The 18,284-nt window shown below is 27.1% G+C and overlaps 3 protein-coding genes across 6 annotated transcripts in view; all 3 read left to right on the top strand.

Annotated features, from left to right (window-relative positions):
* The first annotated feature begins 278 nt into the window (after nt 1–278).
* LOC136089824 (E3 SUMO-protein ligase KIAA1586-like) lies at nt 279–1,784 on the top strand. Its single transcript, XM_065815913.1, has one exon. The coding sequence runs from the start codon at nt 279–281 to the stop codon at nt 1,782–1,784; it is 1,506 nt and encodes a 501-aa protein (XP_065671985.1).
* A 176-nt stretch (nt 1,785–1,960) lies between these two features.
* Nucleotides 1,961–3,772, top strand: LOC136089479 (uncharacterized). Its single transcript, XM_065815499.1, has 2 exons — nt 1,961–2,124; nt 3,027–3,772. Exons 1-2 carry the CDS (start codon nt 2,000–2,002, stop codon nt 3,685–3,687), a joined length of 786 nt encoding a protein of 261 aa, XP_065671571.1. The 5' UTR covers nt 1,961–1,999; the 3' UTR covers nt 3,688–3,772.
* A 1,682-nt stretch (nt 3,773–5,454) lies between these two features.
* LOC136089249 (zinc finger protein OZF-like) overlaps nt 5,455–18,284 on the top strand; it is a 20,171-nt gene continuing 7,341 nt past the window's right edge. Inside the window, exons 1-3 of one of the 4 annotated variants that reach the window (XM_065815082.1) lie at nt 5,455–5,478; nt 7,790–7,843; nt 18,141–18,284. The exon at nt 18,141–18,284 is cut by the window's right edge and continues 62 nt beyond it. In XM_065815082.1, the coding sequence (XP_065671154.1) occupies nt 7,813–7,843; nt 18,141–18,284 (175 nt within the window). In that variant the 5' untranslated portion in view covers nt 5,455–5,478; nt 7,790–7,812. Of the gene's footprint in view, nt 5,479–6,599; nt 6,701–7,789; nt 7,844–18,137 lie in introns of those variants that run through there. The other 3 variants (XM_065815080.1, XM_065815081.1, XM_065815079.1) reach the window with 3 other exon arrangements.

The raw sequence follows: 18,284 nt of genomic DNA, 5'->3' as shown, positions 1-18,284 counted from the left end.
GTTTGTATGTCAGCAAATAATTTAGGTGCCGAAAAATCTCAAGGAATAAAATTGGCTAGCGAGTGCAACGTTAAGGAGTATGGCGAAACAAAAGAAAAAAACAGCAATCAATGAGGAAAAAGCTTTCAAGCCATAAACTATCAGTTGCACACAAAAGAACTTATAAAATTATTTCTCAGTCCAAAAAAAACACCATAGAGATGTTTAGTTCAAAAATGCAGATCAATCAGCACAAAACTACCTACCGCATATTTCGCACTGTTTATCATATTGCAAAAATGAATCGTCCATTTTCTGATTTGAAAGAACTAATATTATTACAGGTAGAAAATGGTTTAGACATGGGACGAATTTTACAATCTGATCACGCATGCGCTGATATTGTTTATCACATTTCAAATGAAATGCGCACTAAGCTTGTAAAATATATTCTTTATAACGATAATAAAGTAGGGTTTATGATAGACGAATCTACCACGATGAGCAAAAAGTCTGCTCTGTCAATCTGCTTGAGAGTGAAAATTCCAGAAATAAATATTGTCAATAGTATTTATTTTGATCTTATCGAATTAACAAATACAGAAGCCTCGTCTATTGCAAACTCTTTTATATGTGCTTTACACGATTTTGGTTTTGACAACAATTTTTTGTTACGTAATTGGGCGTCTTTTGCATGTGCTTCTAATATGCTTGGCAAAAAGGCAGGCGTGGCCCAGTTACTTTTGAATCAGTTTCCTAATTTGATTTTATGGCATTGTAGCAATCACCGATTAGATTTAGCAGTAAATGATGTTGTGCGCGATATCTTACCAATTTGTCACATGAAAAGCTTTTTTGATAAATTATATTCCATTTACAGTGCATCTCCTGAAAACAAAAAAGAACTGGAAACTGTTGCTATGGCTTTAAGTGTAAAACTAAATTCCATTGGACGAATTCTAGGCACTAGATGGGTGTCGTCTAGCGCTCGATCTGTGATGGCTGTTTGGAATAATTATGCAGCATTGTATAAACACATTCATAAATCTTCATTGGATTTAAGGCGTAATGGAGGAGATAGAGCCCAATATCCAGGTCTTAAAAATAAATTATGTGATATCAATTTCATACTCAACATGGGACTAATGGTAGATGCTTTAATAGAACTAGAACATCTTTCTAAAAAATTACAAGATAGGCAAACTGCTTTACCTGATGCACATCGGCTTATCACCTTAAAATACCATATATTTCAATCAATGAGAAATAATTCAGGTGAATATTATTCGCAAACGCAGCTTGCAGTAGAAAAGTTTGAATTTAAAGGCGTCAAACTACAGATCCGAAAAGTTTCTAAAATTAATCAAAATGAATTTTTTAGTAAACTAAGTGAAAATCTTGATTCTAGAATGTTTAAAACTAGAGCTTCGCATAAATCTTTACAAGACAAAGAAAATAATTCAAACAAAGAAAAATACGATAATTTAATAAAAAATTTACAAATTTTTGATAAGCCACAATGGTTTGCAGACCAAGATCCATGCTTTGGAGATAACGATATTAGACAATTAGCAAAAACTTTAAATATTTGTGAAATTACGGCAGTCCAAGGGTTTCGTGAATACATTTCCACTGGTGACTGTAATAAAACCCCTAATGATCTTCAGCCTCTGAGAACTGCTATAAATACCTTGATTGTTACAACAGCTGAATGTGAGCGTTTTTTTTCTACTTTGAATATAATCTTATCTTCCTTGCGAAACTCTTTATTAATAAAAACTGTGTCGAGTTCATTTCATCAGTAGGTCCACCAATTACGCATTTCGATCCAAAGGATTATGTCATTAAGTGGTTTGGGAAAGGACGTCGCGATGCTAATTGGCTGATTTAGAAAACAAGACAGGAACGTTAAAAGTGTTTGGGAAATCCCAAAATAAGACTGGTGCAGAATAATTTTTAACGTTTTGATTTTTTGAAGTCGCGTTCTCTTATACGCGTTCTAATAAACGGCTCATTAAAAATGGATATTACATGTAATTCATCGAGTTCAAATTCAGAAATTATATCTTCTTTATTAATTTCACATTTAATTTCGAAATTAAATTCACATACTGCATATTCTTTATCAATTTCAAACCAAAAAAGGTAAATTGTTGTTTTGTAAGATTTTTCAACCTTTAAATTTATTAGAAATGTTTTGAAATTTAAGCATGTCACAACATTTTGAGAGATATTGCTAATTTACTTGGTAATATATTTTTACATTGATGTAATAAAATTATGATGATATTTTATGCAAATATAATTATATATCGCATGCAATATATTATTATATTTGAATAAATATCAAATAGCTTGATATTTACATATTGTATTTGTACCAAATATAGTTTATATAAATTACATATTTATATTTGATATATAATTTCATAAGTTATATGTATATATGTGTATATATATATATATACACATATATATATATATACACATATATACATATAACATATGTTCCTTGCAAGGTCAAAACGGTCTAGTCTTTCTGTCATTGCTCCTTTTGCTTGGGGATCCAAGAAATGGGCCAAAGTGTCCTCCATCTTTACACTTCCCTAAAGTGGAAATCTTCTATTGCTATACAGCAAAAAGAAGTTTGAAACTTCTTGGATTAAAGGATCCTTCATCAATTTTTGAGTTGTCTCAAATCCAAACTTTATTGTAACAAGCATGGATACAACCTTGTGAATGGTCATTGTCTTGTGGGAAAAAACAGAGTTTAAAAATGCTTCAAACAACTTCAAAATTCAAATTATTGGATATATATATATATATATATATATATATATATATATATATATATATATATATATATATATATATATATATATATATATATATAAATTATATATCAATTATAAATATATAAACTTTATAAACTACATTTGATACAAATACAATATGAAAATATCAATGTTTATCAAAATTTATCAATCAATTTATGATCAGGATTTGACATGAATTAGCATTAACATTAACTAACTGTTTTAATTTAGAACATGTATGCAGTGGAATATTGAAAAAGATCTAATGATGATGAGAGAAGTGGCAGCTTTAGGTGTTTTAATACAAAAGCCTGGAAGTAAAGAACGTGGGCAGCTGTGGCAGCTGGTTTCTGACTCATTAAACAAAAATGGTTTCTGTGTTACAAGCAGAGGAGTACGAGATCGATTATCGATTAATATAAAAAAGCATCGTGTTCAGGCGAACAAAGAAAAAAAACTTACTGGTGAAGGCGGAGAAGAAATAACTGAATATGATATTTTGGTTGAAGAATTAAGTGAAATCAGTGATGACACAGATGCTCAGAAAGACGAAAAATCTAAAGAAAGAAAAAATGCAGTAGATAAAGATCGTATGAAAGCTTTAGATATAAGAAATACTGCTATGGAGCGTTTTGGGGAAAAAAGGAAGCAAAAAGCCCTTGATATTGAAGACAAGTCTCCAAAACCTTCTCGCAGATCATCAAGTGATACATTGACATTTTTGCGTGAAAAAATAAAAGTAGATAAGGAAAATAGGCCCATTGAGCGAGAAGAAAGAGCTGAAGCAAGAGTTCTTGCCCAGCAACAACAAAATAATATTCAAAATATGTTTAATCATATGTTAGCTCAACAAACAGAAATATTTAAAATGTTATTAGAAAAAAGAAATTAGTTTTTATTTTTAATAAACTCTATATTTTTGTTAAGCAAAACTATTGTTTGCGTTTTCTTTTTGGAATAAATAATTATTTTTGTTACTTTATTTGTATATTTTAAAGAATCATGAAAGTTAAACAAGACTATCAATAACTATCTATAAGATTTACAACAGGCAATACTATTAATAAGTTAGGAAGTATTAATATGATTTGAAATTAAATTATTGAAAATACTCTTGTAGGGAGGGAGCTTCCAAACCAAAATAATCTGAAACAATGTTCCCATAGAAACAAGTGTGTGCATTTTGTAACAATGAACAAACTATATATACCTTTCCAATAGGACTTAAGCCAAGTTTTTGAGACTTTTTGTTTAAAATCTATGAATTTAAAATAATTTGTCATTAAACCAAATACCCACTCAACATTAACACGCTGTGGACTCATAGCTTTGTTTAATGCAAGTTGGTCTGGCGTAACATTCATACTTCTGTATGGTGCTAGCAGGTGTACTAGAAGTGGATAGGCTGGATCGCCATATAAGCATAAAGGACTCCCATCATGCCACGCAAACTCCTGCAACTGTGGCAATAAACCAGATTCGTATAGCATAGTACTATCATGTTTTTTACCCTCAAAAGGACCAGCTAAGTTTGCTATCATGCCATTGAAAACTACAACACTTTGAAATTTCAGTGCATGGATTCTCTTATGACCATTATAGACAATTCTTTGATTTGTTTTAGGCCTAGCAATTCTACGAACAGTTCCATCGATAAAACCAAAACAGTTATTAAGGGGTGCCCCTTTTCGATAAATATAATCAGCAAACTCTCGAAGTTTGTTTGACTGTAACATTGGTTGATCCCAAAGTAATAGTTTATGACTATGCAAATTGTAAACATGATCAACTACTTTGTTAAATATCAGACAAATTTCTGTAGGGTTCCTTCTAAACGTATTTGCCATATCAGTATAGCGACATGGAAATGCTAATCTTTTAAGCATAATGCATAAGGCTTCTATTCCTCTACAGATTGTTCCTTGGGAGCATTTTATTACATCAGGTAACCTGAAAATATTTAGCAAATGTGGTCAATTTTACGAAAACGTAGATCGGTCCAACACTGTGCATCATCCAACAACGATAGGTTAAACTTATTGTAGTCCCAGTAAGGATATATATTTCTTGAATAGTTTAGTTCATTGAGCAGTGCGAATTCATAATCATCTAATATGTCCTCTGAGTATGCAATTAAAATCGTGTCTCTTGCCGTTTTAAGGCTGTTTATTGCAGCCATATTTCAGTTTGATATTTTTACTAATAACTTTACGCATGTATCAATCAATCAATCAATCAAAATTTATTGACAGGCTCAAGGCCCTATATAATAAATATACAATGGGTAAAATAAAGTGGATTAGAATAAAACAAAGACTAACGCACTTGAATATAAACAAAACCCAAGAAAAAATAATTATTATATATATATATATATATATATATATATATATATATATATATATATATATATATATATATATATATATATTATTTTAAAAACAAAATTTAACACTATTTAAAATAAAACAAAAAACTTGAAAAAAATTAAGTTCGTTTTTATTTTTTTCAACGTAAACAAAAACATCCAATTAATTTGTTTTTTTATGAATATTTTTTAGGAATCGTGAAGCGCCGGCATTCTATAATTCTATAATCGTGAAGCGCCGGCAAGTCTATAAATGAAAGTGAAACATTTTGGAAGATATTCTGACCGGATTTTTTTTCAATTATTTAAAAATTGGTAAATACAAAAAATAAGACTTGTTTAAAAATAAAATGTTTAAATATACCATTGTTTTTTGATTGCTTAATGACGTTTGATGTGAAACTCAACTCAATATTTTACGGTGACAGTCTCTTAAGAATATAACGGACCTCAAGTTGTTTTTTAATATAGGTTTTTTACTATAGGGATACTCTAGGGATTTATAATTCCTTTATTTAATCTACACAAAATACGAAATCTATAATTTTAGGATAGGTGGGATGGTGATTAGAAATTAATAAAAACCATCCCACTACCTTTTTATTTACCTTTTTTATACCTATTTTTAGTAACAATTTTTATTTAGTGATATTTGGACTGATCAAGGCAACTGTTGTGTTGCCTTGCACAGGAAAAATCTGATTTTAGCTAACTAAATCTGATTTGCTAAATAAATCTTTGATTTTAACATAAATGTTATGAACAAAAATTTATTAAAGCAATGCAGTCTATTAAAAAGAGATACTGCGATAAAAAATCTTCAAACTTTTAAAAGGACAGTAAATGTTATTTATTGCTTGCTGTTGTACAAACCACATTATAAATATGTACCTCTCAGAAGTGCATAAAAAGAATGTGAGAGCTTTACCACTACACCACTACCGCATTACTACTGCATTCTACCACTACACCACTACCAACATATATTTATGTATATAATTTTGTTGCTGAACAGAATGTTAAGTATGTATATATATATATATATATATATATATATATATATATATATATATATATATATATATATATATATATATATTTTTATATTTATGTATATATATGTATATATATATATATATATATGTATATATATATATATATATATATATATATATATAATATATATATATATATATATATATATATATATATATATATATATATATATATATATATATATATATACACACCATCAGATGGTGTAATACGGCCAGTTAAGCATATTTATCAGTTTTTTGCTAAAATATGCTAAAGATTTGAAGATGCAGTGTCCAACTCAACGTATTTTTTATAGCCAAATGTTAACCTGATATTTTAATGTCTGTTACAAAAATTAAAATAATAATACTCTTGTGAAATGTTTTTTGCATGTTATTTTTTATGTCTTTTCAGATTTTAAAAACGCCTACTATTGCCAAGCAAATACTTGTGGGGCAATTGAGCCAAATTTTTAACCAGACCTCTATGAGTTACTTAAGTAAGTGCATTTTTAAGGTCAAAGCACTTACCTTAAGGTGAGTGGGATAAGTAGGCTATTTTAAAAATTGGGGTAATATGGCTACTTATTGATTTATTTGATAAAGTTTCCAGACCAACTATTAGAAATCATCTATGTGGTAAGACCAAAAATAGATGCGGACACTGTGCTGAACTGCTATTTCTGCTGAGTAAGAGCTTCTCATGACTTAAAATTGAGCAATGACAGAGCAATTAAATAAAGTTAATTATTAAATAAAGTTCACAAGTTTAAGCTTGTATTATTTTTTTTTTGTATTTTATTTGATAATCTAGTTTTTTGATTTGCAACTTTTATTAATTTCTCAAACATTTATTGCAATGTTTTGTTGTTTAAGTTAGGTTTTTTTTGTTAAGGCCAAATTATCCCATTTTTAGATTTTTCAAAAATGGTTTTCATTAATAAGTTGTGGCTAAAGTTTTAAAGATACATTATAGCTGATTTTCACATGCCTTGAAAGAATAATTATTGAATAAAATCTATAAGTTTTAGCTCTTGCATTGAGCAAATTATTAAAAACAAAATCGGTCAAAATGTGGCCATTTTACCCAATCTGGCAATATATATATATATATATATATGTATATATATATATATATATATATATATATATATATATATATATATATATATATATATATATATATGTATATATATATATATATATATATATATATATATATATATATATATATATATATATATATATATATATATATATATTTACTACATTGTTTTTTTAATGATCCTTTAAACATTGACCAGTAGTTTTACTTAAATGTGTCAAAAGTTAATTTTCAGTCTTTAACTAATTCAATTAATTTAGTTTCAGTAATTTGCAGGATATAAATTTGCTGATAAAATTTTTGATATTTTTCTGCAATTTTCTAATAATCAATATATATATAAAATTAAAAAAAAAAGTTTTAATGCCTGTTAAATCATGTCCTAATGTTTTAACTATTTCTTCAGTTTAACCAGTTTCTGTTGGTGAAGTAATTGTGGTGTAACTATATTTGATAATAAAACAAAGAATTAATTTTTTTTTAGATAACTGATAAACATTTTAAAATATGGAAAGGCACTCATTCAGTGAAACAAAAGGTACATTTTAATGTTGTTGTGTTTTGTTATATATACCCCTATAATATTTTAAAGTTGTGTTATGTATTGTAACGTAGACAAGATTCGTTACGTTACATGCAAAATGTCTGTTATTTTTATGTAACTGAGAAGTAACATTGTAATGTAGCAATAATTAACACTGTCACATAACGCTACGTGCAAAATGTTATGTAACAACACATAACATTTTGACCTAATTACATGTAACATTGTAACCTATGGTATCTTTCTATTTAATTGTTTTTTCATATGTACATTTATCTATATGGAGAGAGAGAGAGCTATATATATATATATATATATATATATATATATATATATATATATATATATATATATATATATATATATATATATATATATATATATATATATATATATATATATATATATATTTATATATATATATATATATATATATATATATATATATATATATATATATATATATATATATATATATATATATATATATATATATATATATATATATAGAATGAGCTATATATAGAGTCAGGGTGTTAGCGAGGAAAAAATTCATACAGCATTTTAGCGAAATTGGGAATTTAAGTGCGGCCAAAAAAAAAAAAAAACGATCATTACATTCTGACATTTAAAAAAGTAGATTTTTAGATACAATTAAGTTTCAATAAAAATAAATTTTCTGTTTTTGCTGGCTTATATTCATAGGAATTTTTTTCTATTTTATTTTTCAAGAATATTTTTCTATTTCGTAAATATTTAATTCTAATTATTAAACTTGTTCCATTTTCAGCAATCTTCTTCAGTTTTCATTTTTAAATCGCTTCTCTTCTTTGTTTGATATTGTAGAGTGAAAACAAGAACAAAAGATAATTGTTTGCAGTTTTAATGAATGGATTGATAAATTTATTCATTTAAACCTTGATCTATTTTAATTGCGTACTTCGCTTTTAAATCCAGTTTTAAAAGGTTTAAACGATTAGTTAAATATATTGTCTTCTTTTATTTTTATTTTCATTTTTGAATTATAAATGTAAAAAAAAAAGCTAAATAGTATTTAATTTTTAACAAATATTTTCGACGATTTTCAAGATCCTCTTGTAACTTTTCAAATTGCTAAAACAACTTTTTAAATGATGACAGTCGATACAAAACACTAAACGTTATACGTAGGATTGCCAGAATATTACGGCTTTTACGAAGGAAAACAGTAAAAAAAATTATTACAGGTTTGTAAAGTCTGTAAAATTGTAATTTCCGTAAAATCCAGATGTTTGGCAATCCTAATTTTATGGAAAGATAATGAATATTTAAGTTTTAAAATACTTTAGTATTTTAAAACTAAAACTTTTAAAATACTTAAAAAATTTTTTTAACTCTTTTACATAGGTAATCGTATTATTGTTTATCATATTGTATATTATAATTTTTATCATTAGATAAATTTAAAAGTTAAAAAAATTATTTAAATCGATAGCTTTTAAATGAAAGCTAAATGAAAGTTTTCGAAGTTTTTATAACTTTTAATTGAAAAACTTGGTTTGCTCGCCGATTTCCGTCAAATTTAATGCTACTTTAATTTAAATACTCGGCGTAGTTAAGGCGATTTACAAGTTATTCGAATTCTTTTATTTGAATTACATGATTTTATAAGCGTATTATGTTCAAACAAAAGCTTTAGATGTTATAATTTTTTACGCTTTAGGTTTTTTTATTATTTGAAGAAACTTTTCTCTTTTTTATATAATTTTCTGAACCTTTTTACTACCCTTAATAGTGAGTTTAAAAAACACCATTTTGGAGTCTTTAGATCACTTTCGCTCATTGGCGTTAACATGAATTTAGTTAAAATCTTTTAAAAAAGTAACTTAATTTACTATAGATCCTAGTTCTAATCGATTCTGACGTATATTAGCTTTATGTAGTTGTCAAAATACAAAATTTCTATCAATTTTTACATAAAATACTAGAATTCCGACCAAAAAAGAGCTTATAATTAAGAAAAAACACCAATAAACGAACAGAACAGATCATTTCTTGAAATATGATGTTTATTTTACCTAAAAAACGTATTTATTTAAAATCTTATTCAACTTTGGAAAAGCAATTGGGATTTTAAGAAGATTTCTTTTTTAAAAAAAAAAAAAAGAATCTACGGTCTAGGTTTTTTCGCTCTAAACATTTATATTTTATGATACCGCAAAATTTATCATTTTAATTTTTTTTGTCTTTTCATAATACACAGACCTGATTATTTAACGAAAATATTTCTTAGTCAACAAAATATCATACAGACGTTATAGTATTTTTAAATTGCCTTAACTACACCGAGTAAGTAACAAAGGCATTTAAAGGGCAGATCGAGATTCTTTCACCGCATGAGGGCAGCAACTAAATTTAATCGGCATATTTTAATATCTAGTAAATTAGGTATTTTAGTAAAAAAAATATATTTTAAATACAAAAACTGATTTTTTTTTGTTTTTTTGTTTTTTTTTAATTTACAAATATACATTAAATATCTACGTAATTTTTGTTTTTGTAAATTAAAAGAAAAATAATTTTTGTAATTATTATAAATATTGGTTAATAATTAATATTATAATATCATATAATTATCTTTTTTTATGTTTTACGCATATATAATATAGATAATACGTCTCATTGCAAGCTTTATTTTTGATTTTTTGTATTGTTATTTTTGGTTTACTTTACCAGCAATAAATTTTTTACCAAAATTATTAATAAATCTTTTATTATAAAAACGTAGCTAACTTATTTTAAATTATAATATTTATTAATATGCAAATTTCTTTGTAACTTTCCTACTTAAGATAAACAGCAAGAATGTAAATAAAGAGTTTTTGAATATTAAAATTAAATTAATCAAATAATTTATTAAACATATTGAATAATCTTAACCAGAGAATGACGTCAGTTAAAAAAAAAAAAAATTTTTTTTTCAACTTTTGAATGAATAATCTTGCTTGTTAATTACGACACGTTTTTTCACATTAAAAAAATCGATCTTAATTCTGAATTCATTAAATGCATTCATTTCCTTGTCGCGCGTACTAATTGCGTTTTTTACTAGTCTAGTGCGACACTTAAAATCTGAGACTGATTTAATTTTTTTTTTTTGACCATGATCTTAAGAACCTTTGGGAAATTTAAACCAATTGGAAATGCCACGTTATACGCGGTGCCATCAGGCTGGCTAACATCCTGAGAGTGAAAGAGATGTAAAAGATAACCATGACTTAGTAAAACAGTGAAGTCATATCAGTAAGATAGATTAGTGGGTGTAGATATCGCACAGAAAGTGCAAACTATACACATGATTGGCTTAAGCTAATCACTGTATATATTATGGTTGGTTATCATAAGAAAGGTTGACATTTTATATACATTTTTGCTTGTGGGTTTATAAAAACTCGTGAAGTATTATGATTGTATTATTGACAAAAAGAACAATGTAATGTAACGTAACAAAATCTAGATATGAGGCGTAGTTAATATAGATTTTTTTTTACATTAAAGTACGTTTCAGTTTACACTTTTTAAAAGTTGCACTTTTATAAGTTTACATAAAGTAATTAGATGTAACTTTGCGAATTCAAACTTTTTTTTTTCATGACAAATTAGTTACAAAAAAAAGGTAACTTATTAAGACAAATCTATTTTACAATTAAAATGAACAATGATAATTTGTAGTTTTAAAAAAGATATTTTTTAGTTACTAATGCCTCAACAAACACATTGTTAAACACCGTAACTCATAAGTTACAGTATTTAATAAAATTGTTTTGTTAACAATATTATTTATATATTTGATTATTTATGTATTTGATTATTTATGTATTTGATTATTTATGTATTTGATTATTGAAAAAGCAATAACACGTTTGTCAAAACTATTGTAATAAAAAAAATTGAAAAAAAATTAACCCACGCTTAAGTTTGTGGGTTAGTTTTTAAAAGAGACTTGTTAATGGTCAATATAAATTTTAAGGCTTTAAAAGTTGTATTTTACATTTAAAAGTTAAAATAACTTATGATACTTAAGCAATCTAAGGTACTTATTACCTTTAAAAGTATAACCAACCAAGACATAGCGTAATGAATTTGAATTTGATTTTATTTAGAATCAATAAATTTACAATCAAGAATAATTTTTTATATTTTTACAAAATTTAATAATACTGTAAATTAGTCAATCATTAATTATAAAGTATATTGGCGAATAGATGCAACACCAGGCATCTCTATACTATCTAATGTGTAGGCAAATTGTTGACGAGACAAGTTGTCCATCATGATAGGAAACTTTTGAATAAGTTGACCATGTGAATGTCAATTGCTTCCTGTCGTAGCATATTCCAGGATGGTGTGACACAATTAGTAAAAAAGTGATGTCGCTTTTCCCGATCGTTAATAATTTGTCTGTGTAGTTGTTTATTATGACTTCTCCTGCTATATGCGTTGTTAGAGATCCTTTGAGGAACAAAAAAATTAACATCATCAATTTTATTTACAATTTTAAATATATAAATAATAAGATCTCCTCTGGCTCTTCTCTCTTCCAGTGTTATCATTCTAAATAAATTTAAGCGTTGCTCATATGAGAGATGTTTGATTGAGAAAACTTTTGTTGTTCTGCGCTGAACTCTTTCAAGCCTATTGACATATTTTTTTAGGTGAGGAGACCATGCTTGAATAGCGAATTCCAGGTGTGGGCGCACGTATGTGATGTAAAGCATTCGCCAGAGATTAATGTTTCTGCTTCGGAATGCTTCTTTGAGTAGGCCCAATTTGTATTTGGCTACTCAGACTGCAGACTCCACTTGGGCACAGACTTTAAGGTCATTTGATATCAGAACACCTAAGTCTTTTTCATTTTCAGTTTTCTTTAGGTTTCGACGAGTACCTTCTGTGTTTGTCATTGAATAGACTTGATTAAATTTTCTGTTACCTCGACTGACATGCATTGTTTTGCATTTGTGTGACCATTTTATGGCTTAATCAATGTCTGATTGTAAAGCTAGCATATCTTCATTCAACCTTATGATGTTCATAAATTTACTATCATCTGCGTAGAGCTTGAACTGGCTTGTAATTTTGTCTGGCAGATTGTCTATAAATAGTACAAAACGGAGAGGGCAGAGGACGCTTTCTTGAGAGACGCTACTTGTGACTTTTTTCCAATCTGATGTGAATATTATAGTTGAATGAGTATCAATGACAATACACTGTTGCCTATTGATGAGCCAAGCATTTATCCACATAAATACTTTCTCGTTGATGTCATATGCATTCAAGCGATTGTGTGAAATTTTATCAAATGCTTTTGCAAAATCAGTGTAAATCACATCGACTGGATACTTTTTGTGTGCGGCTTCTGTGAGGAAGTTGCAAGTTTCGAAGAGATTAGTCAACCAGCTTTTTCTTTGAACAAATCTGTGTTGTACTATGCTTATTAAACCATTTAAGTTACAGTGTAGCATTATTTTTTCATGTAATATGCTCTCAAATATTTTACATGGTATGGATGTGAGAGAAACTGATCTATAATTCAATGCTTTTAGTTTGCTTCCTATCTTAAAAAGGGGCATGATGTTGGATTTCCTCCACAGGTCTGGTACATTGCTGGTTGAGAAGGATTTCTTAAAAATTAACGCTGCGGGCAATGTGAAAGCTTCTGCGAAGTGAGTACACGAGGGTAAATGTTATCAACACCGAGAGATTTAGATTTATCATAGAGAGACATAGATTTATAATTGAAAAGATATTCTTGTCTAATATACATTTTTTGTCAGTTCGGGGTTCTAATTCTGGCACAGGTCCGTCTGGCTCGTTGACAAATACTGATTGGAAATAATTGTTCAGGGTTGTGCAAATCATTTGAAGATTTGTTGAAATTGTTCCATCAGTTGTTTCTATAGAGTTGAATACATATTTTGAGTTGGTTTTGTTTCTTCTTCCTCTTTTATTTCTATCAAGAGATCTGGTTTGTCTGTAATTACTAGGTCGAGAGTACTGTTAGACTCTGAACATCTGTTGTTACGATATGCTTTAAAGGTGTTCAATTGTGTGAATAGGCATTCGTTTAAGCAAACTTAAAATCTCATGTCTCCTGGTTGTTCATTTAGCATGAGTGCTGTTGTCGCCACACAGCCAATCTCAATATACTCATAAAATGTGTTGCTAAAATTAAAGTCACTATAGATTAGAATGAAATCTCACTCTAACCTTTAAGCGGCAGCTTTCGAAGCTATACAGTTCTTGAGATATTTGTCATTTAGGTCGTGTGATTGATATATACATCCGAGAAGAATTGAGTTGTTGCCAAGCTTAATAATGCTCCACATTTGTTTAATGGAGTCTGAGTTTAGTTGTGCAAAATTGGTTTCTAGTGTAGTTATTTCTTCTTGTATATAAATGGCCACGCCACTTTCCGTCTCTATCTCTTCGATGAATTTGATAGTCAACTATAACCGTGTCACTCGTTCTATTGTACCAAGTTTTGGTAAAGAATAAAATGTGTCGTGTTTTTTTAATGTCCAAGTTGTATAATCGGGCTATAGCTTCGTTGCGTTTATTTTTATTTAATGGGCATGGATTGTTGGCCCAAAAGCGGAGATTTACAGGAGACAGATTATTTTTATTTATTACAGGAATGCTGGGTGTTATTTGTGTGTTTTTTCAGGCAGAAGAGTTCTCTTGAGTGGTGCTTGTTGTAGCTGCTGTATTGCTTTGTTGATATTTGTTGAGAGCTGTTGTTGTTGAGACGAATATATATCTCTTTTGCTTATTTGACTTTGTGACATTGATACAGCATATTTGACTGGTTCTTTTGTGGATGACATTCCGAAATGGTTTGTCGAGAATCCCAGCATCTTTCAGTTCTTTGTTTTTCTTTTTAAGTCTAGCTCTAGTTTCGTTGAACGCCACTTGCTGAGCTGGAGTCCTGTCTTCTCATGCGAAAACTCCAATAAGTTGTTGTAGTTGATGGTTAAATTTGTTGTAGTTGGTTTGAATTGTTATAGTTGAAAGGCTAACTAATTAAGATGTAACAATTGTAACCGATTGAAGTATAACATAACTTTAAAATGTTATATGGTATATATATATATATATATATATATATATATATATATATATATATATATATATATATATATATATATATATATATATATATATATATATATATATATATGCATGTATATATTAATATATAAATACAGAGACGTATTTATATTTTTGACGCACTGGAGCACTAATCCTTTAAGCGCCCTCTTTTACAATTAACTGTATACTTTAATATGGAGTGATTATTAAAAAAAAAAAAACATTTTCAACACAAACATATATATTAAGTTCAACTCACTTAACATTAAAAAACTAAATATAATTTTCTATGTGATTTTTATTTTGCAAATGTATTTATAATGTTATTAAAGTTCATATCTATGGTAAGTGCAGATTCAATAGATAGAGTTACTAACCTATTAAGACAATCACCAGTCATTCCCAACCTCAAATACGGTTACTCCTCTTTAATGCTGAAAATAATCTTTTGCCTGAACTATTGAACATTGAGCAGCATAGATATATCCTTAATGCTATATCTACTAATAGTAGACATAGCATTAAGAATAGTTATATAGTTCTTGAGTTTTATCAGTTCTGATCATTTTACAAATATCTATTTTAGTTTTAGGTCTTATGTTTTCAGTTAAACTAATTAAATAACTTCTTAATTGTACACAATCATTATCAAATGAAGTTGAAAGATTATTTTCTATATTTGTTTTGAAGTATTTCTGCTTTTTTTTAAACTTCTAATAGTGATAGTTTTATTATTTGAAGTGAAAAAGTTAAAGTTTTTTATTGGTTTCATCATAGCACAATTTTTTTCTTTCTATTTCACAATTTAGTTTATCAATAATAGCATAATATGTATTAGTCCTTAAAAAGTCTCAAATTTCAAAATTTATTTCTCCTTATATTTTCATCTGCAGTTGATTTTTTTTTCTTTTGTGTATTTTTTTATATGTTATGTGTCCCAATTTATTGATTGGTCTCTCTCTTTATAGATATCACAGGCTTGGACAGGAATGGTGTGTGATCATAACTGACCACGCTTATAATTTTTTTCCTTTACAATTTGACCACAGCGGTTTTGATGTTTTAACAATTTGTTTGCTATAAAAAAAACTGTTAGGTTATAAATAACTTTAATTGATCGTTTCATTGATTTTTTTTTAAAGTTTTTATTTTACGCGAAGGTTTTAAATAAAATAAAAAATTAATATAGTGATAGTCTAAAATAAACACATTTTGTGTAAATTAACAAATGTTATATTTAAATATTTTTTATGCTGGCATGTATTTTAAATGATTAATTTAAACGTTTGAAACTATTTTTCCATGTCTTTCTAAAAATCTTTCAAAAGATAATTTTTTAAGTTAATTTAAATTATAAGTTGAATTAAATCTTCCGTTGCAATGGAATGATTTAATTGCTTTATTTTTTTTGTTTCTATTTTTACAAAGTGTTGTTTAAAACTTTTTTTTTTAACTAGACTAACTAATCAAAGCATGATTCAAAACTACTATTTTAAATAGACTAGTATTTTTTTAAACAGATTTTTTTTTTGTGCAATTTTTTTGAAAAAATAAATGTTGACGCAGTTTAAAAATGATATATATAACACTTTTTAACAATTTAATTAAAATTTGTTCATTCATTAAACAATCATTAGAAGTAATTTGATAAAACGCTTAAAAGTTTTAAAGTAATTTATTTTAAACGTGATTAAAAACAAAAAGTAATTTGCTTCGAGTTTGAGTTTTTTGAGTTTTATTTTAGTGCTTTTACATTTTCTTTTTCTTAAGGAATTGTTTGCTTGTTTTCCTAATTTTTTTAAATTTTCTTCCTAATTTAATTTTAGCTAGCGTTTCTTTTTTCAGCGCATTTCTAAAAATCATCTAAATATCTTAACAGTCATGGTCAAGTTGTCAAAAAATAAAATCATTTGTGTGGTCAGCAATATTGCTTAATCGCATGCCATTCCTGTCCAAGTCTGATTTTAAACATACTACTCAGATCTAATATATATAGAATTTATGGTTTGCATAAACTTGCAAATGTTTTTAAATCAATCTTAACTGACTGCAAATGTTTACTAGTTTTGTTGAATCTTTCTAGTATATCACCCCATAATGTGGCCATTATAATTGTTTCAAGATTGTCCATTAAGTTTTTTAAGTGATATGTTTTCGGTTTTAATTAAATTGTTCTGAGGTATTTCCTATATATTTGTAGAAACACTAAAATATCTAATCTATGCAATTCTAAAACTAAAAATATAGCATCTGCTGATTCTTTAGATATATTATCAGAGTTGGGTAAAAACCCTAAAATTCTTTCTACATGACAGCCATTCTTTTGAACATAGCAAAAAATGAATACAGTTAATCTACATGGCTAATATCAGAAGTAGAGTTAATACTTATGGAAAAAAATTTAGTTTTTTTGTATTGTAATGGCAGAAAATTTTATACAACCATTTGTTGTATAAAATTATCTGCTGTTATACTTATGAACTGTTCATGTATATTAAAAGATAAATACTCTAAAAAAGATAGTATCCTCTAAAAAAGGATTAAACTAAGCAACATAATTCTTTTTACCAAATCAATGTTTTCGCATAAATAATTTGCACATAATTGGTATAATTTATGAGTGGAATTTTTTCTACCAACCATACACATTAATAATTTTTACAAAGACAAATTTCTGATGGTAATCATTCTTGTTTAAAAAAAATATGCGTCCGCATACTTTAAGGCATAAAAGCAAATAATTGGAAATTTTGCCGCAAAAAATTTAGAGATATTTAGTAGGTCGATGAGTCGATCTATGATTTGAACATGATAATAATATAAAAATTTTCCTGATAATGATATAAAATAACTATTTAATGACTTTTTAAGATCCTAACATTCTGATGGCTGGCGCCCTATCAAAACCTGGTGCCTTTGGCCAAAGCCCCACTTGTCCCCTGTAACATATATATAAATACTTATATATATAATTATATATATATATATATATATTTATATATATATAATTATATATATATATTTTTCTATATATAAATTATATATATATATATATGTATATATATATATATATATATATATATATATATATATATATATATATATATATATATATATATATATATATATATATATAATATGTTTATATGTTAACCATAAGAAGAGGCTGAAGATTTAAATGAAGCAAAAAGACAAGCAATTCAACTTCCTAATGGATTAGAAATAAAAAAAAGTCTTATTCCCAATGCTGGTTTTGGTGTATTTGCTAAAGAAACATTTTATGTTGGTGGAAAGTTTGGACCATACA

Source organism: Hydra vulgaris, chromosome 13 (genome assembly GCF_038396675.1).
Source record: "Hydra vulgaris chromosome 13, alternate assembly HydraT2T_AEP".
NCBI classification, from domain to species: Eukaryota; Metazoa; Cnidaria; class Hydrozoa; order Anthoathecata; family Hydridae; genus Hydra; species Hydra vulgaris.
The sequence above is the reverse complement of the archived record's forward strand: the minus strand, read 5'-3'. Positions and strand labels throughout refer to the sequence as shown.

Coding starts and splice junctions, on each gene's coding strand:
- LOC136089824 (XM_065815913.1), top strand. CDS start 279: ATGAATCGTCCATTTTCTGATTTGAAAGAACTAATATTATTACAGGTA.
- LOC136089479 (XM_065815499.1), top strand. CDS start 2,000: ATGGATATTACATGTAATTCATCGAGTTCAAATTCAGAAATTATATCT. Junction 2,125..3,026: donor TCAATTTCAAACCAAAAAAG/GTAAATTGTTGT, acceptor GTTTTAATTTAG/AACATGTATGCAGTGGAATA.